At 41.1% G+C, this 26,125-nt stretch overlaps 2 protein-coding genes and 2 non-coding genes across 4 annotated transcripts; 2 read left to right on the top strand and 2 right to left on the bottom strand.

The window, feature by feature from the left end:
- Positions 1-2,132: 2,132 nt before the first annotated feature.
- On the bottom strand, positions 2,133-2,239 carry LOC145096389 (small nucleolar RNA R71). Its single transcript, XR_013703796.1, has one exon. It is a non-coding gene; the product is annotated as a small nucleolar RNA R71 (small nucleolar RNA).
- Positions 2,240-3,184: 945 nt separating this feature from the next.
- Positions 3,185-3,562, top strand: LOC145094196 (uncharacterized). Its single transcript, XM_079032501.1, has one exon. It carries the CDS (start codon positions 3,185-3,187, stop codon positions 3,560-3,562), a length of 378 nt encoding a protein of 125 aa, XP_078888627.1.
- A 7,311-nt stretch (positions 3,563-10,873) lies between these two features.
- On the bottom strand, positions 10,874-10,980 carry LOC145096383 (small nucleolar RNA R71). The gene has a single exon (XR_013703791.1). It is a non-coding gene; the product is annotated as a small nucleolar RNA R71 (small nucleolar RNA).
- Positions 10,981-11,932: 952 nt separating this feature from the next.
- Positions 11,933-24,931, top strand: LOC145094195 (uncharacterized). Its single transcript, XM_079032500.1, has 2 exons — positions 11,933-13,312; positions 24,425-24,931. The coding sequence occupies exons 1-2, from the start codon at positions 11,933-11,935 to the stop codon at positions 24,929-24,931; spliced, it is 1,887 nt and encodes a 628-aa protein (XP_078888626.1).
- Positions 24,932-26,125: the final 1,194 nt, after the last annotated feature.

Raw genomic sequence — 26,125 nt, 5'->3', positions numbered from 1 at the left:
ATGAACATGAACCTAACCACTATAGTTGGTAGCCAATAGCAATTAATCTATCATAAATACAAAATAACCATAGGAGTGAATTGGTTGAACCTAAATAGAAACATCTTTATCAAATTTGGTGAATTAGTTGTTTGCTTTAGTTACTTAGTTCATTAAGTGTTTTTATGGTATGTTTAAGTTTCTAGTCTTGCAAAACTAGAGAAAAAACCTTTTTACTTTCATTATTTGTGATTTGTGCATATTTAGTTCATATTAAGTATAGATTTTTATTCATTTATTAGCTAAATTATTGCATTTTATGGACAAAAGGTACTTAAAAGTGTTTGAATTATATTTTCAGTCCAAAAATGAAGCTCGGAAGTAGGAGAAGCGGTTGAGAGATCGAGAATGGAACAAAGAAGGAAAAACACTAAAAATAGCACCTACGCAGCGAGTAGGGTCGACTACTCGACGAGTCCAAGCGAAGATTTGAGAAGATAAAGACTCGGGATCCCAGAGACTTATCACAATACGGGGACTGAGAGATGGACTCGACGAGTCGCCACCTGACTCGACGAGTCGATTCGTATATATAAAGATAACTCCTCAGAACGAATGGGGGGAATTTTGGAACGATTCAGAAGAGTTTAGCTGCGATTAAGAAGTCAGAAAAACCCTAGAAGACGAAGATAGAAGCTAGAATTCAATCCCAAAGGAGAATTGAGGCAAATTTCATCATTATACTTAATCTTTTGTTTTGTCATTATGGTTAAACAATTAGACTCTTGTTTGCTGTTATTTACTTCAATTATGAGCTAAAACCTTTAGACTTCTGTTTGGGGATACAAAATTGATACTATGGTTTGATTGATTGGTAGGATTAATTCTAAGTTGGTGATTTTTGTTATTTTAGCTTGCTAAAGAACCTTGTGTGTGAATAATAATTATTTTTCTGTTAATTGGAAGATAATTGATTAGCATGAACATCTATTGATTATCAATCTCATATGCTATGTGATCACTTTGCCATATGTCTAGGATTAATGAACATGAAACTAGAGTTAATAAGAAAATTGAGTAAATTCATGTGCAAGCTTGTGTGATGACCATCAACAAGAAGTTAATTAAAAGATTAAATTAGTTAACTATTGCAAGTCTAAATTAACCCGAATAATTAATCTAGTAAATCTAATTAAATTAGACAACTGGCCACTGTTTAAGTTAGTTTATTTGCTAAGGATTAGTGTAGTGAATGCGAATCTAATCACTTGAATCGGTAACCGACAAAAGAATTAATCCATTGCACCATTACCTTGAAATCAACAATAGGATCAATTGAGTTGAACTAAACAGAAGTTCCTTCCCATTACTGAATCTAGTTAATTCTTTGTTTTCTAGTTTTTAAATTAGTAATAGTTAGCAAGTTTCTAGTCTTGTAAAACTAGAGAAAACCCCCTACTTATTAATTAATTTAGATAGAATTAGTTTTTAGTTTTAATTTGCCGTTCCCTGTGTTCGATACCCTACTTATCCAACTATATCACAATTGATAGGTTCACTGCCTTTATGAATCCGCTTCTTCAAAGAACTCGCCACTCAAAAACCTCAAGTCCGTTTTTAGCAAGAAGAGGAGCAGCAAATATGGAGCATCTAGTGCCTCTTTGACAATCGAAGACCCAATTCAAGAGGATATCGAGTACGAGACCGAGGAAGAAGAAGAGCCCACATATGAGCACGACTCCGAGTTTGAAGACGATTTAGCTATCACTATGGCTAATATCGATGAAGTCCCCATGGGGGAATGGAAGAAGAGGATGCGTGATGACACCGGCCCGCGACTTGTGCAGCCCGCAATTCCCGCAACCGCTACTTTCGAACTAAAAGGCCATATTCTCGCTCAACTCAAGGAGATTCCTTTTTATAGAAAGGGTCACGAGGACGCCTATAAGCACTTGGACGAAGTGAATGATGTGGCTGACTACTTCAATGTACTGAATGTTCCACGCGAGACCCAGCTTCTTCGCATGCTTCCAGTCACGTTCAAAGGGGCTACAAAGGATTGGCTAAAGTCACTTCCTCCCGGATCGGTCACCACATGGGCCAAGATGAAAGAAGAGTTCATAGACCACTTTTTCCCGCCCTCCAAAATAGCCAAGCTAAAGAAAGCCATTGCGAACTTCGAGCAACAACGCGGAGAATCTTTTTATGAAGCTTGGGAAAGGTACAAGAGTTTGATTAGAAATTGCCCACATCATGACCTTAATAGCCAACAAGAGGTCTCCATTTTCTATGATGGAGTCAATGTCACCACAAGGCAATTGCTCGATTCTCAAGGCCCGCTCACAAAGAAGGCGTCCTCGGTAATCAAGGAGCTAATTGAAGAATTCTCTAAGCACTCTAGAGAATACCAAAATCCAAGAAACGAAGTAAGTCGGGGGTAGTGAACTCGGCAAGTGATAGCATGGGGGCGGTGATAGCTAAGCTTGATAGTCTAGATAGGAGGATGACAAAAATGGATCAAACAATCCATGCTATTCGGGTACGATGTGAAAATTGTAGAGGGCCCCATCTCACAAAGGATTGTGATTTGGATGAGAATGGAAACAAAAAGGCTCAAGTATTCTATTCAAGTGGCGATCGATACGACGAAAATTGGCGGAAATCGAAGAAGGAATGGCTCCCATACGAAGAATACAAGAAGGCTAAGGAAGAGAAATACAAGCAGAAGGAGAGGGGATTTTATCAAAAGGAAGAACCGGTAGTGGAAAAGAAAGCCGATTTAGAAGAATTGTTCACTAGATTCATAGCCGCGTCCGAAAAGAGACACAGTGATCACGATGCTGCAATACACGAGACCAGAAATATGCTAAGGAATCAGCAGGCATCCATTCTCAACATTGAGAAACAGCTGGGACAGCTTGCAGACCAAGTGAACGAAAGAAGACCGGGTCAACTTCCAAGTAACACCGAAACCAATCCAAGAATGGAGAATATGAGTGCAGTGACCTCCAGCAATGAAGAAATTTTCACACATGCACAGAGGATCTCTAGAAGGAAGATAGAAAAGGCAGAAAAGTCGGCTCCAGCTAAACCCGACCTGACTCGCCGAGGCCCTCTAATGGACTCGACGAGTCCATGCGTAAATGACACAACTGTCATTCCCTTAAAGCCATATAATCCTCCTTTGCCATTCCCAATCAAAGCCATGCCTGTGGAAAAAGTTGAAGCCTATAGAGCCTTTATGAAGCATGTTAAAGCCCTCCAAGTCAATGTGCCATTTGTAGAAACGATGCTCACAACACCCAAGTACTTCAACTTACTAAAAGGTCTCTTTGCTGCTAGGAAAGACTTGGCTGAAGTCGCGAAGATAATATTGAGTGAGCTACCCGAAAAGAAGGGCGATCTGGGGAGTATTGTAATTCCGTGCCAGTTTGGAAATGCATTTGTCACCCAAGCGTTGACTAACTCGGGTGCAAGCATCAATCTGATGCCTTTCTCTTTCTTTAAGAAGTTGAATTTACCGGAGCCAAGACCGGTAAACATGAAGATCCATTTGGCAGACAAGACAACAATTCATCCATGAGGGGTTTGTGAGGATCTTCTCATTAAAGTTGACAAGTTCATTTTTCCAGTAGACTTTGTGGTGGTTGACATGGAAGAAGCCCCCAAATTCCGATTATTTTGGGGAGATCATTTTTAAACACCACATGTGCTTTAATTGATGTATGTGAGTCTACACTAACGTTGAGGGTAGGTGACGAGTCCACAATATTTAGAGCTGTACCAGAAGCCAATCAAGAAGAGGAAAGAAAAGAAGAGATCTCATTCATCCATTTGGATGATGAGATATTACAAAAAGAACTTGCACTTTTGCAAGAAGAAGATCCAAGCAAGTTTTTGCTACCTTCTGGAGAGGATGGAGATGTTAACAAGGACTTGGAGGAGATAGAAAAGCTACTGGAAGGAGCCTACTCAGAAAACACCCAGGCAATAATGAAATACGATCCGACTCACCGAGTCACATTACTGGACTCGACGAGTCCAGTCGAAATTGCCAACAACTTGGGCAACTTAGATCTGCTTGTTGCTAGTTCTCTGCATATTCTGGACTTGGATATTTTTCATGATTCTTTAGAAGAACAAACAGCAGAAGGAGAAATGGATACAGAAGTTCAACACGCCCATATAGCATGTCCTGATGCAATTCCGCTTGAAGATGGGGTAAGCACAGAAAAAGAGGATAAGGAAAAGGATAGGAGAGTGGAGGCTGATCAACCATTCATTACCAAACCTAGAGCACAAACTTTCACAAAATATGAAGTAATTAAGTTTGAGAAAAAGGAGGTGCAAGAGAAGGTGAAAAAGAATGGGGTGAAGAAGAAAAATAGGAGAAGGGAAGACCAAGCAGCTGAGGATGATGTTGTAAAAAAGAAGAAAGAAGAATCAAAACGGGCATACAAAAAGAAGATTCACGCTTACAAAACGAAGTACAAACCACAAAAGATTAGGCGTGCATTCCCGATGCCGGAAGATGACGAGACGTAGATGGGAAGGAGTCCAGCTAACGACTCCTTAAAAAGAAGCGCTTGGCTGTAGGCAACCCGTTATTTAGAGTTTGCTTTCTTTTACCTTTTTAGTTTTGTTTGAATTTTTTCGTTTTTAGAATTTTAATCTTCCAAATCATCGGACATGTCTGCTTGAGAGTGCGCATGGACTAAGTGTGGGGTGGAATAAATTTTCTTTTCTAAATAAATGACAAAAATTTTATAATTTTTTTGAATTGTTTGTAAGAGACTCGCCGAGTCTGACCATGACTCGACGTGTCCATTTAGATTTCAGAAAAGAATAACATCACGACCAGACTCGCCGAGTCTGACCCTGACTCGACGAGTCGGTATTATTTATAGAAAAAAATAATAATGGAATTAGTTTTACAACCGATAACTAGGGTTTTAACCCTAAAGAAATCATTTTTTTTCACAACCCACTCGCCGTGCGCCTCCCTCCCAACTTTTTCTCTCTCAAGCATTCATCTTCTTTAATTGTTCTTCATGTTTTTCAAGTTCTATCAAGAAAGGTAACTAATTTCTTCCTATTTTCTATTAAAAGCATGATTTTAAGATGATATAGGGTAGTAATTTCATAGAAAACCCGATTTTGGAGAATAGTGAATTTCTAGGGTTTCGATTTTTCATGAATTATGTTGTTATGCATGACTATTCTTGCCCTAATACCCTATAAACATGTCCCTGGAAAAAACCCTTGAAGTAATTTTGAGATTTCATGGTTCAATTTAGACCGACTCGCCGACTGACTCATGCAGTTCTTGCGACTCGCCGAGTCGTTGATGGTCTCGACGAGTCGAGTCGAGGACACAGTTGTGACTTATTTTTATGATTTTCTGTGTTTTCTGGGTGTTGTGTTCTTTGTTTTCCAGGAATAATGTTTCACAGGGGGCAAGGTTCAAGTGGACGCCAAGGAGATTTTCCTTGGTTAAATTTCCCTCAAATCGAGTCCGCTTCTACCATGACGTGGTGGAAGAAGAAATTAGCTGAAGTCAGGAAGAAAGAAATTTACGTGCCCAACAGAATTGATTGGGGTTGGTTGCAAGGTGTGCGCTATGAAGAGGAGTTGGCTCCTTATCTTTTAAAGGAGTTTGTTTATGAGGGAGAGACGATGGTATGCGATGGGTGGAGCCGGATCTTCCATATCAAGAGCCGGTGTACCGGGAGCTTTGCCTGGAATTTTTCTCCACGGTATCTTTTCGTGGGGGAGATGACTGCTATTACCCGACGAGTGTCAGTTTCTATCTTGGGGGCGAGTTTCATCAGTGCTCCGTGGTTGATCTCGCTTGTCGGATGGGTATTTATGACCGGTCACTGGTCTCGACCGCTATTTTCCGCGCATTTATGGAACACTCTCACAAGGTGTTCCCCGATGGAGTGACGAGCACGGGTTGGTGGAATACGATTGCCAACAAAGTGTACATTCCGAAATTAGCCCAGGAAGGAAGCATTCGGTTGCCTACACACCGCCTTATTCATCGCCTTATTTCCTCCACCATTAACCAAAGGAAGGATGATGACAAGGTTTCTAACCTTGATGTCTTCTACTTATGGAGCATTATCACGCCCGACACTTTCTGCAATATTCCTTGGTGTTTGGCTTCATATTTGGCTGAGGGTGCGGTCAAAGACCGCAACACATTGAAGATTAATGGTGGAATGTTTGTCACACGGCTCGCTAATTCGTTTGGGTTGATGACCCGTGGCTCATGGAACTTGATGACTATGATTCCTACCCCTCCATTCAATCCTATTCTTTTTAGGAGGGCTAGGATCATTGAGGACTATGGTGGTGGTCATTATGCTATTCCGCATGATGATCCTGTTGTTGGTCCCGAGGCGCCGGGAAGGAGGGACCGATCGAGGCGAGAGCGTGATGTAGAGGAGGAACTGCCGGTGATTCCGGTAGACAATGATGAAGTACCAATGGATTGGTACAATGTTGAGATGAGGCTGTTACAAGATCAAATGGCGTGGGGTATCAACTTTAGCAATCAATCACATATTCGACTTTTTGACCACTTCAACATTCCGCATATTGATGGTGGTAAATTCCCGTATATTCCATCATGGGAAGAGGTGATCAATGCGAGAAGGAGCGGTGCGAGTGGAAGTGGAGCGGCGCCGGATCATGACGATGATGAGGAGGATTAGTTTCTTTGTGTTTTTATTGAACAATTTTTTTTTTGTTTTTTTTGTTCTTATTTGGTGTGTTTGGAATTTGTTAAGACTTTTACTGTTATGCTTGATGTTTGATTGCCTTGATGATTTTTCAGAATTGAATTAGGAGTGCTTGCATAGAAGGGTTTAGAGTTATAGAGTCAAGAGGGTTATCAAGAGTGAAAGAGAGTCAAGAAATGGAAGCGTTAGAGTCAAGGTGTCGAGTCCGGTCCTTAGGGACATGAGCGAGTGAGTCTAGAAGTGAGGAGAAATTTTGAAGATTTATTAGAGGCTGGAACAAATGAAGAATATCATTTTTTTTTTCGTCCAGCGGTCTACTCGTCGAGTGCACTAAACTGACTCAACGAGTCACCTTGTATTCTCACATATTCGAAGATGTCCGCGCTTATACTCGACGAGTCGTATATATGACTTGACGAGTCATTCATTTTTATACCAAGAGGACTGCTGATTTGATGCTGATGAGTGTACCACTTGACCACTTATTTCTTCCATATCGATTCTTGAAGATCTTACACTGTTTCCCCTGCATATTTGGAGCTGCCACACGATATTTTGACACCCAAGTCATGGATGAGCTGTTCCCATGGCTAAAGTCAAGAGAAGAAGGTGCTGGAAAGAAGAGTATCAACCTATCGACTGCTACCCAGGGGAGTTTGTTCCAATTCCCTCTATATATTTGCATTTTTATTTTTTGCATAATATGAAATGAGGGCATTGCATAAAATAAGTGTGGGGTAGGGGGTTGGTCACATATTAGAGAATTTAGAATCTTAATTTAGGCTAATTTTTAAAAATATTGTTGCATACCAAAAATATTACCTAGGACTTAATTTAGAAAATTTTGGTAAAAGCAAATTAGGATTCCATGTTAGAATTGTGTTGATAATTGCATGAAAACCCAAATGTTTAGTTGAGCCTATAAACGTTCTAGTACATTTGTGGCTTCCTTATTCCAGTGAAATCATGGGACAAAAACACGACCCCGCTCAGCCCGAGGGATGCAATATGTTTAGCAGCCTAAACCTGAAATGTATCCAGGAAAATTATTATCGTTAGCCAATAAAGGTTGAGGTTGAGCGCCCCTGCTTAAGCATGTAGGGATTTGAGTGAAAAAGAGAGGTACTTGTAAAAAAAAGAGAATTACAAGAAAAGTTGAAGAATTTTGGAGCAAATAAAGTGAAGATCAAAAGATCAAAATTCCAAGAAATTCAAAAAGTAGAAGATACCAAAAATCAAACAAAGTGGTGAATTCAAAGAGATCAAAGATCAAATTATCAAGAAAGTGAAGAATTCAAAAAGCTCCATAGTGGTATCGAAAAGTTGTAATTCTAGATTATGTATGCTTGGGTTGCTCATCTAAACATACCTTGAGGGTAAGAGGTTTTCTGCGGATGGATTCGGGGGGTTGCATAAAATGAGCATAGTTCGGGGTGAGTGGGCGCATGTTTATGAGGATTGTGAGTATTTCGAGTATGGGGGGTACTTAGGACAATTTTAGACACAAATGCATGTGTTGCGGTCTTGGCATAATGGTTGGGTTACATTGGAGTTGTCATATGTGATTCTAATGTTTTAAAATTCAGTTTTGCTTGGGGGCAAGCAAAAGTCAAGTGTGGGGTATTTTGATATGTGCATATTTAGTTCATATTAATTATAGATTGTTATTCATTTATTAGCTAAATTATTGCATTTTATGGACAAAAGGTACTTAAAAGTGTTTGAATTATATTTTCAGTCCAAAAATGAAGCTCGAAGCAGAAGGAAGCAGGAGAAGCGGTTGAGAGATCGACAATGGAACAAAGAAGAAAAACACTAAAAATAGCACCTACTCAGCGAGTAGGGTCGACTACTCGGCGAGTCCAAGCGAAGATTCGAGAAGATAAAGACTCGGGATCCCAGAGACTTATCACAATAAGGGGACTGAGAGATGGACTCGATGAGTCGCCACCTGACTCGACGAGTCGATTCGTATATATAAAGATAACGCCTCAGAACGAATGGGGGGAATTCTGGAACGATTCAGAAGAGTTTAGTTGCGTTTAAGAATTCAGAAAAACCCTAGAAGACGAAGATAGAAACTAGAATTCAATCCCAAAGGAGAATTGAGGCAAATTTCATCATTATACTTAATCTTTTGTTTTGTCATTATGGTTAAACAATTAGACTCTGTTTGTTTGTTGTTATTTACTTCAATTATGAGTTAAAACCTTTATACTTCTGTTTGGGGATACAAAATTGATACTATGGTTTGATTGATTGGTAGGATTAATTCTAAGTTGGTGATTTTTGTTATCTTAGCTTGCTAAAGAACCTTGTGTGTGAATAATAATTATTTTTCTGTTAATAGGAAGATAATTGATTAGCATGAACATCTATTGATTATCAATATCATATGCTATTTGATCACTTTGCCATATGTCTAGGATTAATGAACATGAAACTAGAGTTAATAAGAAAATTGAGTAAATTCATGTGCAAGCTTGTGTGATGACCATCAACAAGAAGTTAATTAAAAGATTAAATTAGTTAACTATTGAAAGTCTAAATTAACCCGAATAATTAATCTAGTAAATCTAATTAAATTAGACAACTGGCCACTGTTTAAGTTAGTTTATTTGCTAAGGATTAGTGTAGTGAATGCGAATCTAATCACTTGAATCGGTAACCGACAAAAGAATTAATCCATTGCACCATTACCTTGAAATCAACCATAGGATCAATTGAGTTGAACTAAACAGAAGTTCCTTCCTATTACTGAATCTAGTTAATTCTTTGTTTTCTAGTTTTTAAATTAGTAATAGTTAGCAAGTTTCTAGTCATGTAAAACTAGAGAAAACCCCCTACTTATTAATTAATTTAGATAGAATTAGTTTTTAGTTTTAATTTGTCGTTACCTGTGTTCGATACCCTACTTATCCAACTATATCACAATTGATAGGTTCACTGCCTTTGTGTGTTATTTTATAATTAAAAGTAGGTTTAAAACTAAGTGAGTTTGCACACATCAATTTGCTTAGTTAAAATGAGCTATTAGTTTAATTTTCCCGTTCCCTGAGATCGACATCCTATTTACCCAACTATACCACTAAAAGACAGGTTCACTGCCTTTGTGTGCTAAATTTATCAATAAAAAAGTAGGAATAAAACAAGTGCATTTTACACACATCAAGCTTTTGGCGCCGTTGCTGGGGAACGGTTCTAAATAATTAATCTAATCCCTAATTTTTTCGATCCTTTGTGTGAGTTTACTTGCATAAAGTTAAGTTATTGCAATTTAGTAGTTAGTAATTAGGTTTTAGCATCTGTTTTAGTTTTAATATTCAGTTTACAATCTCTTCAAAATCACACTGATACTCGCCGAGTACAGTCGCACCTACTCGGCGAGTACAAGTGTATTTGGCAGATTAATTTTCGTTTTTTTTAGTACATTTTTTTTCTTTTTACGTTTTTATCTTGTTTATTTCAGGACTTTCATGACCAGAGGATCAAACACCCTGTTGTGCCCCCCGTTTGAAGATCCCGAATCCGCATTGAAAAGGAACAAAGGAAAGGACGTGGAGAGTTCGAGTACACCAAAGAAGTCACCTTTGTCCAATTTGAAGACTATTTTTGGGAAAAAGAAGAACAGCAAATCAGGAGCATCCAACGCTTCTTTAGTAATCGACGAACCGGCTAAGGAAGATATCGAGTACGAGACCGAGGAAGAAGAGGACCCTACATACGAGCACGAATCCGATTCCGAGGAAGTGTTAGCTATCACAATGGCTAACATTGATGAAATCCCCATGGGAGAATGGAAGAAGAGGATGCGCGACGACACTGGCCCGGGACTTGTGCAACTCGCAATTCCCGCGACTGCTACTTTCGAGCTAAAGGGTCATATCCTAGCTTTACTTAAAGAAATACCTTTTTATGGAAAAGACCACGAAGATGCCTACAAGCATTTGGATGAAGTCAATGATGTAGCTGATTACTTCAATGTTCCAAATGTGCCTCGCGAGACTCAGCTACTTCGCATGCTTCCGGTGACATTTAAAGGTGCTGCAAAAGACTGGCTCAAGTCACTTCCCCCCGGATCAGTCACCACATGGGCCAAGATGAAAGAATAATTCATTGATCACTTTTGCCCACCTTCCAAGATAGCCAAGTTGAAGAAGGCCATTGCTAACTTTGAACAACAAGCTGTAGAGTCGCTATATGAAGCTTGGGAGAGGTACAAGAGCTTACTAAGAAACTGCCCACACCATGATCTAAACAGCCAAAAAGATGTCTCCATCTTCTATGATGGAGCCAATGTCACAACTAGGCAGTTACTTGACTCGCAAGGCCCGCTCACAAAGAAGCCGCCCCCGGTAATCAAGGAATTGATTGAAGAATTCTCTAAACACTCTAGAGAATACCACAACCCTAGAAATGATGTTACTAGGGGAGCCGCATATGCAGCTATTGAAGACTTATCCGCGGTCATGGCTATGCTAAAAACCATGGATAGGAGGATGGATAAAATGGATCAATCGATCCATGCTATTTGGGTGGGTTGTGAAAACTGCAATGGGCCTCACCTCGCTGGAGACTGTGATTTAGATGAGAATGGCAACAAGAAGGTGCAAGTTTGTTACTCAAGTGGAGACCGATATGATGAAGACTGGTGCAAACAAAAGAAAGAGTGGCTCCCTTATGAAGAGTACAAGAAGGCCAAGGAGGAAAGGTTTAGGCAAAAAGGGAGAGGTTTCTACCAAAAGGAGGAGCCGGTACAAGAGAGAAAGCCAAGCTTGGAAGAAATTCTCACCAAATATGTAGCTGCTTCAGAAAAAAGACATAGTGATCATGATGCTGCAATTCAAGAAACAAGGACCATGCTAAGGAACCAGCAAGCATCTATCCACAATATAGAAATGCAGCTTGGGCAACTTGCTCAACAAATCAACCAAAGGTCACTGGGTGAACTTCCTAGCAAAACCGAAAATAACCCGCGAGGCGCGCACATAAACATAGTCACAACAAGAAGTGGGAAGATAATCACTCCCCTGGCACCTATTCAGACTGAGGCATCCAAGGAATCACAGAAGGAGGAGGCAAAAAATCAAGCATAATAGCAAAACTTACAATCTGACAGTCCTACTCGCCGAGTACCACGTATGGACTCGGCGAGTACATTACCAAATCTGAATAAACAGATCCCTGAAAAGCCATATCAGCCTCCAATGCCATACCCAGCCCGAGCTAAGAAGGAGAAGCAGGAAGAGGAGTACCAGAAGTTTCTAGATCATATCAAGACTCTTCAAATTAACATACCCTTCATTGAAGCCGTCATGCAAATGCCCAAATATGCAAAGTTCCTTAAGGAACTTCTCACTAATAGAAGGAAGATGGAAGAAGTGAATAAGGTAGTCCTCAATGAAAACAGCTCAACTGCTATGCTAAATAAGCTACCAAAGAAGAAGGGTGACCCGGGGAGTTTGACTTTACCTTGCCAATTTGGCAACTTGGCTGCTATTCATGCCTTAGCCGATTCAGGAGCAAGTGTGAACCTAATGCCATATTCATTCTTTAAGAAGCTAGATCTCCCAGAACCAAGGCCAATTCGCATGGCCGTTCACTTGGCAAACAAAACAGTCACCTTCCTAAGAGGCATATGCGAAGACTTACTAGTCAAGGTGGACAAATTCGTCTTTCCCGCTGATTTTATCATTCTAGACATGGAGGCAGATCCACAAGTTCCAATCATCCTTGGAAGGCCCTTCCTCAACACGGCAAGTGCTATAGTAGACATGAGGGACTCGAAGCTCACCTTGCGGGTAGGAGAAGATTCAGTCACATTTGGGGTAGACCAAGCTATGAAGTATGCAAGGAACAGTGACGACACGACATTCTCAATTGATATGCTTGACGAATTATTGGAGGAATGCATGAGTGAAGATTCCAGCAAGTTCACAACTGATGATGAAGAATTTGATCCAGAAAAAGACTTAATGGAGATTGAAAGGCTGCTGGAAGAAGCTGATTATGAAGAATTGGTGAAGCAAACTGAAAGCCCTACTCGCCGAGTAGGACCGATCTACTCACCGAGTTCTTCCTTAGAAAAGGCAGAAGTCGTGAATACAGCCACAAACTCGCCGAGTACCTTACCTGCACTCGGCGAGTCCAACAGTCAGAACCAAAAATCTGAGCTCAAAACTTTACCAGGACATTTGGAATATGCTTTCCTGGAAGAAGGCAACCAAAAGCCAATAATCATAGCCTCTGACCTGTCCAATTCTGAAAAGGAAGAGCTCGTACAAGTGTTGAAGAAGCGGAAGCGGGCCATAGCATGGAGCATCACCGAAATCAAGGGAATAAGCCCATCCTATTGCTCCCACAAGATCAATCTGGAAGAAGGAGCAAAGCCGATTGTACAGCACCAAAGAAGGTTAAACCCAAATATGCAAGAAGTAGTCAAGACGGAAGTGGTCAAACTCTTAGATGCAGGAATTATTTATTCCATTTTCGACAGTCCTTGGGTGAGTCCGGTCCAAGTGGTGCCCAAGAAAGGAGGGATGACGGTCATAACCAACGAAAAGAACGAGCTAATTCCGACACGAACGGTAACTGGTTGGAGAGTGTACATCGATTATCGAAAGCTAAACGATGCCACTCGTAAAGACCATTTTCCCCTACCTTTTATTGATCAAATGTTAGAAAGACTATCGGGCCATAGTTACTATTTGTGACAACCCTATTTTTTCCAAGAAGCATTGTAAACACTCGAAAGCTAAAAAGCAACGAAATTAACCTCGAAAATAAAGTGTTCAAGTATCTAAGTTGGGATACATCAAATATTAGATATCATGCCAAGGTTTCCAAGAACATAAAGAACGCTCAAAATCGGGTTATATTGAAGAAATTATAACCACTCATATATTTACAACACGACGTTAAAACATTATTTGACGTAAAAAGTAGAATCTCAATAAAATGCATTTTAGCCTTAAGTATCTAAACCAAAGTCGTAGATCTCGTTGAAAGGTGAGCGTACATAAAAAGATCGCCCAAATTGGACCTCGTATGAAGAAGTTATGGATTTTCAAAGTTTCGTAACAGTAGAAGAGGGCTAAAAACTCGGATTGAAGATCGAGTGTTATTTAGCTATCGCCACCTAAACGGAAGTTGAAGATCTCCTCAGTAGTAATAAAACGATAAAAAGACAGACGAAAACCGACGTCGAATAAAGAACCTATGAATTTTTAACGAACTTTAGGAGGCCCGTCCTATTAAAATTATATCATTAAAAATAAAGTCAAAACTAGCCAACGGAGTCTAAATGAAAGTTGTAGAGCATAATCTCACCTACGCGTAGATATAAAGAACGCGAAAAACGGAGCTCGTACACGAAAGTTACGGAATTTAGAAGTCGGAAGCAGGGATTACGCCCCGCGTACTAGACCCAGAGTCGAGTCCCATCGGCCCGCCCAAGCTACGCTTAGCTAGACCCAGGAGTCCCATCGGCCCGCCCAAGCTACGCTAGCTAGACCCGAGTCGTAAGCCATGACGCCATTTTACGCCCCGCATACTCCGGAAGTACGCGCCGCATACGAGGGTTTCCAGCCCTATAAATAGAAGGCATAAGCTCGAGTTTAAGCACACATTCACAAATTCTCCAGATACTCTCACACCCTTCCAAGCACCAGAGACCATTCCCTCACCTCGGTTTCCGTAGTCGAGCCCCCGACGAAAGATTTACGCTGCAGAGATCCCCGAAGAGCCCGACGATGCAACCATCCGCGGACGAAGTTCTGCTCAACCCTAGCCTCTCTCTTCAAACTTAACGAGTGAGTTCATACCCCTACTTTTCAATTCTTTGCATGTTTTAGGGGGGGGGGGAAATACAAGTACATTATAAGTCGAAGTATCGTTTTTATAAACATCTTTATGCTTAGAAAGCTATTATATCACCAAGTTATTCTTACTAAATGAAAACATACTTTTGAGAAGCTATAACGAGCATAGCTAACAACTTATTCATACATTTTACATATACATCTTGACAAATGAAATACTTTCAAATGAAGTAAAGTCTTTATCATCGTAAATCTGTTTATACCAAGTAATGTGAGACAACTTCACGTACGTTCAAGTATGCATTATTAAGTCCTGTATTATATACCATAATCCCTTGTAGGGGGAGCGTGATACTTGTGTATAGATCTATACGGGATTGACAACCCCACACCTAAGCTGTTAGCTACAGCTAGGCCGGCAGGCCTGGGGTGACAAATGTCATAACAGTTCCAACGCCTGAAGAACGTTGTTACAGGCCATCAGTGTCAATAGCATGGTTATAAAACTCACATAAAAGTATAAAAACAAGTTAGATTTACGAGATTCATATATGTATTTCAGTTTTCCATTTTATCGTTAACACAAATTTTATCACTATTATTCAAGTATGGAAAACACAAACGCACTCCCACACAGGAAACTTTTCAAATCATTTATAGAAAATATTGGATTTTCTGAAAACCTCGTTCATCGGTTTACTAACAAAAAGGACATACTTTTCAATGCAAAACACTTATGAACTCACCAACTTAATTGTTGACACTTTTTCAAAACCACTTGTATTTCTCAGGGAATCAGTAATACAGGTAACCACCAGCTTTTGGAGAAAGGAACACTAAGGATGTTTTATTATTGAACATTTATCATCTCATTGTAATATTCTTTTGCTATTATGTATAACGCAACAACATACGTTTTCATTATATATGTGATGGTTGTGTTACTTTCTTTACAATATTCAATGGTTGTGATACTACGTGAAGTCATCCACCCCCGAATGTTTCCGCCATTCTGGTTTGGGGGTGTGACAGATTGGTATCAGAGCATTGTTTATAGTGAACTAAGTATATCGAACCACATACGATATACAAACTATAAATGCAAAGAGGACCAAAAACCCTCCGACAAAACATTTTCATGAACAAAATACTTTCTTTTTAAAGATATACATTTAAAAAAAAAGCATGCATTAATCTCGTATCATAACAAGTTTTACTAAAAAGTATTAAGGCAAGTTACGACACTACGATTGAGCCTCGGGGTATGTAATCAGGTCGAGAATAAATATAGCCTGATCAACTATATTTATCCTGGATTTGACCAACGTACGTCGAGGAATGGTCATAGTGGACAACAAGCCAAGAACTTACCAAATACAAATTAATTTAGTTTCGCCAAATTGAAATATTATAGGAGTATTATTAAAAAAAAATAGTTGTACAAATTATAGTTAAAAATAGTAAGTCGTTAAATAGAATTTTCTTTTCTTATAAAGTTCTCATACATCTATCCTAGTACAGACAAATGGTCGGATTCCATTTACCAGGAGATCCCTACTACCCAAACCAAGGCAACGGCGGTTGGATAGAAGAAGACCCGGAGGAAGACCCAGAGGAGATCGAAGAAGAGGTCGAGGAAGAACCCGAAGGGGTTATCGAGGGAGAATTCGAAGTCGAAGTCGGAGAGGAATTCGAAGTCGACGAAGAGATCGTTGAGATTTCTAGCGGGACAGACTCCGAGCCAGAAGTGTACGACCCTCCCATCCCTCATCCTCCCGAAATCAGACCATATCAACCGGGACCCATTCCCATGTGGGGAAGTCACCTCTACTATTGGAGCCGCCAACGAGGTGTACGCCCTCCTTTCGGCATATGCCGAGATTTTTACAATGTCAGTGGGGGAAGCTCAGCTGATCGAGCACTTCCTGTTATTGTGAACGCTATAGCTACCCAGAACTACGAGACGGACATGCAAGTAGCCAGAGTTCGCGAGGTCAATGCTGCAACCCAAGGTAACGCCGCTGACATCCGCCGTTTGGAAGGACTACATGAGAATACCCAAATCTACACGGGGACACTTCAGAATCAAATGATAACGGCTCTGGCAGAAATAAGAGAGATGAAGGAACAACAAGCAGATCTAGAGAGGCGACTGATGGGAGTCAAACGGTCGGATGCCGAATCTAGCTCCAAACGTCGCAAGTAGAACTTGTTCAAGCCCCAACAATTTTGTTATAGATTAGGATTTCGGATAAAAGTTTTTCCTTTATTTCCCTTGTTTTCCCTGTTGTATCCGTAATCGGAGATCTCTAGGAGGATCAAATTTTCCCGAACAAGATATGCAATGTAACACACCTCAGGTGTGACCTATATGTATAAATATGAAGTATTTCTTATTATATACCTCTCAAAAATTTCGAGTCTTAAATTTCTATGCCTACCTTGAAACCATAAACTAAAGTCAAAACAAATTACAAGATACAACTAACACACGATTGTCAAAACATTAGAAACTTATAGTATTCATTCTTATTTTTCTCTACCAGAACATGCCTCCTTGTAGATCAACACGCAGAAACTCAACTTCAACACCACCTCCACCACCTCCTCCAATTATGGACACCGTTATGTTCCAGACTGCTGTAACCGCTACTGTAACTGCAGCAATGGCACAAATGAGCAACAACGGATCGGGGGGAGGAACAAACAGTTTTACAAATGGCCAAGGTCAAAGCCGTTCAGGGGTATGCACTTACAAAGACTTCACCAACGGAAAACCTATTCCCTTTTACGGGACTGGGGGAGTATTGGCTCTATCTCAATGGATAGAGAAAACGGAAGCTGTATTCGAAATCTATGCATGTCCTGAAGAAAGCAAAGTAAAGTTTGCTGCTTTTACTTTCTCTGAACGCACCCTGACATGGTGGAACGGCCACGTCCAGACACTAACCCTGGTGGTGGCAAACTCCATGGGTTGGGAAAACCTGAAAAGAATGCTCCTTCGAGAATACTGCCCAAGAGGCGAGATTCAGAAGCTTGAACAGGAACTGTGGAACCTCTCGATGGTAGGTTTGGATATAGCAGGTTACACCAACAGGTTCAGTGACTTAATAACACTTTGCCCAGGAATGTTAACCCTGGAGAGCCAAAAGGTCGAGAGATACATCTGGGGACTATCACCCCAACTCCGAGGAAGTGTGCTAGCTTCCAGACCCTTGACTTTCGCCAGCGCCAAGGAACTAGCGCAATCTCTTGTTGATCATGGTGTCTGTCAAGGAGTCGCGGCTATTATGGCTGAACCAACCAAAGGGAACAGCAACAATGAAATCAATGCCAACAACAACAACAAGAAGAAACTTTGGAACAAAAGGAAGGGACAAACTTCGCAAGAACCTTCAAAGAAGCAAATGGTTGCGGTTCATGCTGCTACTACCCCCACCACAACTCCTGCTACCTCTGCGCCAACAAAACCATATGCGGGGATTCTGCCCAAGTGCAGCAAGTGCAACTACCATCACCATGGTATTTGTCGCGAGATGCACTGCAAGAACTGTGACAGGAAAGGGCACACAACCCGTTTCTGTAAAGCACCGGCACGACCAATCACTCAAGTTTCTGGCACTAGAGTAAGTCGGGCGTGTTATGGGTGCGGAGAGACTGGACACTTCAGGAGGGATTGTCCCAAGGAAAGGAATATTGGCGGTGTGGGGAGAGTGCTGGCAGTAGGACAGAGAGAAGCAATAGCGGACCCCACGGTGGTTACGGGTACGTTCCTACTCAACAACACTTATGCATGCATACTTTTTGACTGCGGTGCGGAGAGAAGTTTTGTGAGTCATAAATTCAAACACCTACTTAATCAAAATCCCCAACCACTCAATAAAATATTCACTGTAGAAATGGCAAACGGTAAAACAGAACACGCAAACGATTTGTACGTAGGGTGCACACTAAATTTAAACGAGCGTTTGTTTCGAGTCGATCTTATGCCCATTTCCATAAGAAGTTTCGATGTCATCATCGGTATGGACTGTTTGAGCCTTCACCATGCCGATATCCTTTGCCACGAAAGGGCTGTTCGCCTAAATCTGCCAAACGACGAAACTCTTGTCATTTACGGCGACAAACCTAGTTCAAATTTGCAAATCATTTCCTGTATTAAAGCACAAAAATATATTCGTAAGGAATATCATGCCTTTCTAGCCCACGTAGTAGACAAGAAACAAGAATCGAAAAACATTAAAGACATTCCGGAAGTCTGCAATTTCCCAGACATCTTCCCAGAAGAACTTCCAGGAATCCCACCGGAACGTCAAGTCGAGTTCAGAATCGACTTAATCCCCGGAGCTACCCCTGTAGCAAAGTCACCGTACCGTTTAGCCCCAGCCGAGATGCAGGAACTATCCAGTCAATTAAACGAACTGCTGAGCAAGGGATTCATCAGACCGAGCTTCTCACCATGGGGAGCGCTAGTCCTATTCGTGAAAAAGAAGGACGGATCCTTTCGCATGTGCATCGATTATCGGGAACTAAACAAACTCACGATCAAGAACCGATATCCCTTACCGCGCATAGACGATCTATTCGACCAACTTCAGGGAGCAAACTACTTCTCAAAGATCGATCTAAGATCTGGTTATCACCAACTGCGAGTACTGGAGGGAGACATCCCCAAAACGGCTTTCCGAACACGTTATGGTCACTAAGAATTTGTAGTAATGCCCTTCGGATTGACGAATGCTCCAGCAGTGTTCATGGATTTGATGAACCGAGTATGTCGTCCCTTCCTGGATAAATTCGTGATCGTATTCATAGATGATATACTCATCTATTCAAGAAGCCAGGAAGAACACAACAAACATCTCCGCCAAGTACTGGAAACATTAAAGGCAGAGAAACTTTACGCAAAATTTTCCAAATGTGAATTTTGGATTCGGGAAGTGGATTTCCTAGGACATGTTGTAAGCAAAGAAGGAATACATGTGGACCCCTCCAAGATAAAGGCAATAGATAGTTGGACTACTCCAATAACCCCTACAGAAATCCGACAATTTTTGGGACTCGCCGGGTATTACCGAAGGTTCATACCGAACTTTTCAAGGATTGCCAAGCCACTTACCACCCTAACCCAGAAAAATGCGACCTTCGACTGGGGAGAAAAACAAGACAGCGCATTTCAGACACTAAAGCGAGCCTTATGTAGTGCGCCCATCCTAACCTTGCCAGAGGGAACGGAGGACTTCGTGGTCTATTGTGATGCATCAAACCAAGGACTTGGGTGTGTCTTAATGCAAAGAGGGAAGGTCATCGCCTACGCCTCAAGACAACTAAAGACGCACAAAGCGAACTACACAACGCATGATCTTGAGCTAGGAGCAGTCGTCTTCGCTCTGAAGATATGGAGACACTATCTCTACGGCACAAAATGTACCATCTTCACTGATCATAAAAGCCTCCAACATATCCTCAATCAGAAGGAACTCAACATGAGACAAAGACGATGGGTAGAACTACTAAGTGATTACGAGTGCGAAATTCGATATCACCCTGGAAAGGCTAATGTAGTGGCTGATGCACTCAGTCGGAAGGAGTACTCAGGTCGCCGAGTGATGTCCCTAACTATGACAATCCATTCACGCCTGTTCACGCAAATCAAGGAAGCCCAAATAGAAGCCTTGAAATCCGAAAATGTGACAGGAGAAGCCCTAAGGGGAATGGATAAGAACCTTGAGACCAAGAACAACGGAATTCGTTATTTCATGGATCGAATTTGGATACCGAAGTTTGGTGGATTCAGAGAAATCGTTATGGACGAAGCCCATAAAACACGATACTCCATACATCCCGGCTCCGATAAGATGTATCTCGATCTCAAGAAGTTGTACTGGTGGCAAAACATGAAAGCCGAAATTGCTACCTACGTGAGCAAATGCCTGACATGTGCCAAAGTCAAGGTGGAATATCAGAAGCCCTCGGGTTTATTACAACAACCAGAAATACCCGAATGGAAGTGGGAGCGGATAACCATGGATTTCATAACAAAATTACCCAAGACAACGAGCGGACTCGAAACCATTTGGGTAATTGTCGACAGGTTAACTAAGTCAGCACATTTCCTACCGATCAAAGAGACGGATAAATTGGAGAAGTTAACAAGGACATACCTCAGAGAAATTGTACGACTGCATGGTGTGCCCATATCCATTTTCTCGGACCGAGATAGTAGATTCACCTCAAGGTTCTGGCAGTCGCTACAAAAAGCTTTGGGGACAAGACTAGACATGAGTACCGCTTATCACCCACAAACCGACGGTCAGAGCGAGAGAACTATACAAACCCTAGAAGACATGCTGAGAGCTTGCATAATCGATTTTGGCAAAGCATGGGACACACATCTACCATTGGTCGAGTTCTCGTACAACAATAGCTACCACACCAGTATCAAGGCTGCCCCGTTCGAAGCCCTCTATGGCCGCAAATGCAGGTCACCTTTGTGCTGGGCCGAAGTGGGGGACACGCAACTAGCAAAAGGACAAGCAACTGACAACACGCTCACTGGACCAGAAATCATAAGGGAGACTACGGAGAAGATTGTTCAAATCCGAGAACGTCTAAAAGCATCAAGGGATAGACAAAAGAGTTACGCAGATAAGAGACGCAAACCCTTGGAATTCCAAGTTGGAGACCATGTCCTACTCAAAGTCTCGCCTTGGAAAGGTTTAATACGCTTCGGAAAACGTGGAAAACTGAACCCTAGATACATCGGACCATTCGAGATCCTTGCCAGGATCGGTCCAGTGGCCTACAAACTTAGACTACCTCAGGAGCTCCACAACGTACACCCTACCTTTCACGTATCAAATCTAAAGAAGTGCTTATCCGATGAGACCCTTGTCGTCCCTCTAGACGAAATTGCAATAAATGAAAACCTCCAATTTGTGGAGGAACCAGTAGAGATCATGGATCGGGAAATCAAAAGGACTAAACAAAGCCGCATACCCATTGTAAAGGTCCGCTGGAACGCCAAGCGAGGACCTGAATACACCTGGGAACGCGAGGATCAGATGAAACAAAAGTACCCGCATCTTTTTCCTAAAACTGTAAACTCTATCTTAGATTAAATTTCGGGACGAAATTCCCTTAACAGGGGGATGATGTGACAACCCTATTTTTTTCCAAGAAGCATTGTAAACACTCGAAAGCTAAAAAGCAACGAAATTAACCTCGAAAATAAAGTGTTCAAGTATCTAAGTTGGGATACATCAAATATTAGATATCATGCCAAGGTTTCCAAGAACATAAAGAACGCTCAAAACCGGGTTATATTGAAGAAATTATAACCACTCATATATTTACAACACGACGTTAAAACATTATTTGACGTAAAAAGTAGAATCTCAATAAAATGAATTTTAGCCTTAAGTATCTAAACCAAAGTCGTAGATCTCGTTGAAAGGTGAGCGTACATAAAAAGATCGCCCAAATTGGACCTCGTATGAAGAAGTTACGGATTTTCAAAGTTTCGTAACAGTAGAAGAGGGCTAAAAACTCGGATTGAAGATCGAGTGTTATTTAGCTATCGCCACCTAAACGGAAGTTGAAGATCTCCTCAGTAGTAATAAAACGATAAAAAGAAAGACGAAAACCGACGTCGAATAAAGAACCTATGAATTTTTAACAAACTTTAGGAGGTCCGGCCTATTAAAATTATATCATTAAAAATAAAGTCAAAACTAGCCAACGGAGTCTAAATGAAAGTTGTAGAGCATAATCTCACCTACGCGTGGATATAAAGAACGCGGAAATCGGAGCTCGTACACGAAAGTTACGGAATTTAGAAGTCGGAAGCAGGGATTACGCCCCGCGTACTAGACCCAGAGTCGAGTCCCATCGGCCCGCCCAAGCTACGCTTGGCTAGACCCAGGAGTCCCATCGGCCCGCCCAAGCTTCGCTAGCTAGACCCGAGTCGTAAGCCATGACGCCATTTTACGCCCCGCGTACTCCGGAAGTACGCGCCGCGTACGAGGGTTTCCAGCCCTATAAATAGAAGGCATAAGCTCGAGTTTAAGCACACATTCACAAATTCTCCAGATACTCTCACACCCTTCCAAGCACCAGAGACCATTCCCTCACCTCGGTTTCCGCAGTCGAGCCCCCGATGAAAGATTTACGCTGCAGAGATCCCCGAAGAGCCCGACGACGCAACCATCCGTGGACGAAGTTCTGCTCAACCCTAGCCTCTCTCTTCAAACTTAACGAGTGAGTTCATACCCCTACTTTTCAATTCTTTGCATGTTTTAGGGGGGGGGGGGAATACAAGTACATTATAAGTCGAAGTATCGTTTTTATAAACATCTTTATGCTTAGAAAGCTATTATATCACCAAGTTATTCTTACTAAATGAAAACATACTTTTGAGAAGCTATAACGAGCATAGCTAACAACTTATTCATACATTTTACATATACATATTGACAAATGAAATACTTTCAAATGAAGTAAAGTCTTTATCATCGTAAATCTGTTTATACCAAGTAATGTGAGACAGCTTCACGTACGTTCGAGTATGCATTATTAAGTCCTGTATTATATACCATAATCCCTTGTAGGGGGAGCGTGATACTTGTGTATAGATCTATACGGGATTGACAACCCCACACCTAAGCTGTTAGCTACAGCTAGGCCGGCAGGCCTAGGGTGACAAATGTCATAACAGTTCCAACGCCTGAAGAACGTTGTTACAGGCCATCAGTGTCAATAGCATGGTTATAAAACTCACATAAAAGTATAAAAACAAGTTAGATTTACGAGATTCATATATGTATTTCAGTTTTCCATTTTATCGTTAACACAAATTTTATCACTATTATTCAAGTATGGAAAACACAAACGCACTCCCACACGGGAAACTTTTCAAATCATTTATAGAAAATATTGGATTTTCTGAAAACCTCGTTCATCGGTTTACTAACAAAAAGGACATACTTTTCAATGCAAAACACTTATGAACTCACCAACTTAATTGTTGACACTTTTTCAAAACCACTTGTATTTCTCAGGGAATCAGTAATACAGGTAACCACCAGCTTTTGGAGAAAGGAACACTAAGGATGTTTTATTATTGAACATTTATCATCTCATTGTAATATTCTTTTGCTATTATGTATAACGCAACAACATACGTTTTCATTATATATGTGATGGTTGTGTTACTTTCTTTACAATATTCAATGGTTGTGATACTACGTGAAGTCATCCACCCCCGAATGTTTCCGCCATTCTGGTTTGGGGGTGTGACACTATTGTTTTCTAGATGGATTCTCGGGTTATTTCCTAATACCCATAGACCCAATGGACCAAGAAAAGACCACATTTACTTGCCCAAGTGGGAGTTTTGCTTATAGACGCATGCCCTTTGGGCTATGCAATGCACCCGCGACTTTTCAAAGGTGTATGACAGCTATATTCCACGATATGGTGGAAAAATTCATGGAAGTTTTTATGGACGACTTTTCAGTTTTTGGATCTTCTTTCCATGATTGTCTCACAAATCTTGACTTAATGCTAGCTAGGTGTGAAAAAACCGACTAGATCCTCAATTGGGAGAAATGTCACTTTATGGTCAAGGAGGGTATAGTTTTGGGCCACAAGGTTTCCAAAATGGGAATTGAAGTGGATCGGGCAAAGATTGACACCATTGCCAAATTACCCCCACCAACCAATGTGAAGGGCATTAGAAGTTTTCTAGGACACGCGGGTTTTTACCGGCGTTTCATAAAAGATTTTTCCAAAATAACTAGACCTCTAACACAATTGTTATTAAAAGACGCACCATTTAATTTTACTAAAGAGTGTTTAGAGGCATTTGAATTTTTAAAGGAAAAATTAACTAATTCCCCGATCATTGTTGCACCAAATTGGAGTTTACCCTTTGAGATCATGTGTGATGCTAGTGACTATGCATTAGGAGTTGTCCTTGGTCAAAGGGTTGATAAGCACTTTCGACCCATATATTATGCTAGCAAGACTCTAAACCCAACCCAAGAAAATTACACCACCACTGAAAAAGAATTATTAGCTGTGGTGTATGCCTTTGACAAATTCCACCCTTACTTGGTTTTATCTAAAACTACTGTTTTTACTGACCACTCGGCTATCAAGTATTTGTTTGCCAAACAGGATGCCAAGCCAAGACTGATACGATGGGTGCTACTTCTTCAAGAGTTTGACATAGAGATACGAGACAATAAGGGAATGGAGAATGTAGCAGCTGACCACTTGTCAAGGCTTGAAAACCCGCAATTGCACGAAGATAGAGTTGGCGATAATTTTCCGGACGAGTATATTATGGTGGCGTGGGAGAAGAACCATGGTTTGCAAATATAGCTAACTACTTAGCTAGCAGTTACATCCCAAAAGATCTCACAAGTCAACAAAATAAGAAATTCTTTTCCGAGATAAAATATTACTTTTGGGATGAACCATATCTTTTCCGAAGCTGCGTGGATGGGATCACACGAAGATGCGTGTTCGGGAAGGAAAGTCGGAAGATATTAGAGCATTGTCATAGCGGGCCCACGGGTGGACATCATGGAGCACACTACACTGCAAAGAAAATCTTTGACATTGGGTTCTATTGGCCCACGATTTTTAAAGATGCAGCCCAATTTGTCAAAGAATGTGATGCTTGTCAAAGAGTGGGAAACATTTCATCTCGAAATGAAATGCCACAACATAGCATCCAAGTGTGCGAGGTGTTTGATGTGTGGGGAATCGACTTCATGGGACCATTTCCCATGTCTAGAGGAAACAAATACATATTGGTGGCGGTGGATTATGTATCCAAATGGGCGGAGGCACAAGCGTTACCAACTAATGAAGGTCGGGTGGTGGTGCGGTTTTTGAAGAAATTATTTTCACGATTTGGAGTCCCGAAAGCTCTTATAAGTGACCGAGGCACACATTTTTCCAATGACCAATTGGAGAAGGTGTTAAAGAAATATGGGGTAACCCATAAGTTTTCCACATCCTACCATCCACAAACTAGTGGACAAACCGAGGTGACAAATCGAGCGTTAAAGCGAATCTTGGAGAAATCGGTGGGGAGAAATCGCAAGGAATGGTTGGATAAGCTAGATGATGCACTTTGGGCTTTTCGTACAGCTTTCAAAACACCTATTAGTACTACACCATATATGTTAGTTTATGGAAAGCAGTGCCATTTGCTGGTAGAGATAGAGCATAAGGCGTTTTGGGCCTTAAAGATGTGTAACTTCGATATGAAGGAACTCAAGAGCAACCGGTTGATGCAAATGAATGCTCTTAAGGAGCTGAGTAATGATGCATACTCTAGCTCATTGATCTATAAAGAAAAGACCAAGAGGTGGCATGACAAAAGGATCAAAGAAAATAAAGAATTTCATGAAGGCCAAAAAGTGTTGCTCTTTAATTCACGAGTAAAGCTTTTCTCGGGAAAACTCAAGTCAAGATGGGATGGTCCTTTTCTAGTGAAGACGGTGTTTCCACATGGAGCTATAGAGCTATTGTCAAGAGATGGCATGCCTTTCAAGGTTAATGGTC

Source organism: Lactuca serriola, chromosome 3 (genome assembly GCF_051521515.1).
Source record: "Lactuca serriola cultivar US96UC23 chromosome 3, Lser_US96UC23_V15, whole genome shotgun sequence".
Lineage (NCBI taxonomy): Eukaryota > Viridiplantae > Streptophyta > Magnoliopsida > Asterales > Asteraceae > Lactuca > Lactuca serriola.
This window is presented reverse-complemented; position numbering and strand designations above follow the sequence as displayed.

Excerpts from the sequence above, each read along its gene's own strand:
- LOC145094196 (XM_079032501.1), top strand. The coding sequence starts at position 3,185 with ATGCCTGTGGAAAAAGTTGAAGCCTATAGAGCCTTTATGAAGCATGTT.
- LOC145094195 (XM_079032500.1), top strand. The coding sequence starts at position 11,933 with ATGCCATACCCAGCCCGAGCTAAGAAGGAGAAGCAGGAAGAGGAGTAC. Across the intron at positions 13,313-24,424 it reads AGCTAATTCCGACACGAACG|GAAAAATTAACTAATTCCCC; the intron begins GTAACTGGTTGG and ends GAATTTTTAAAG.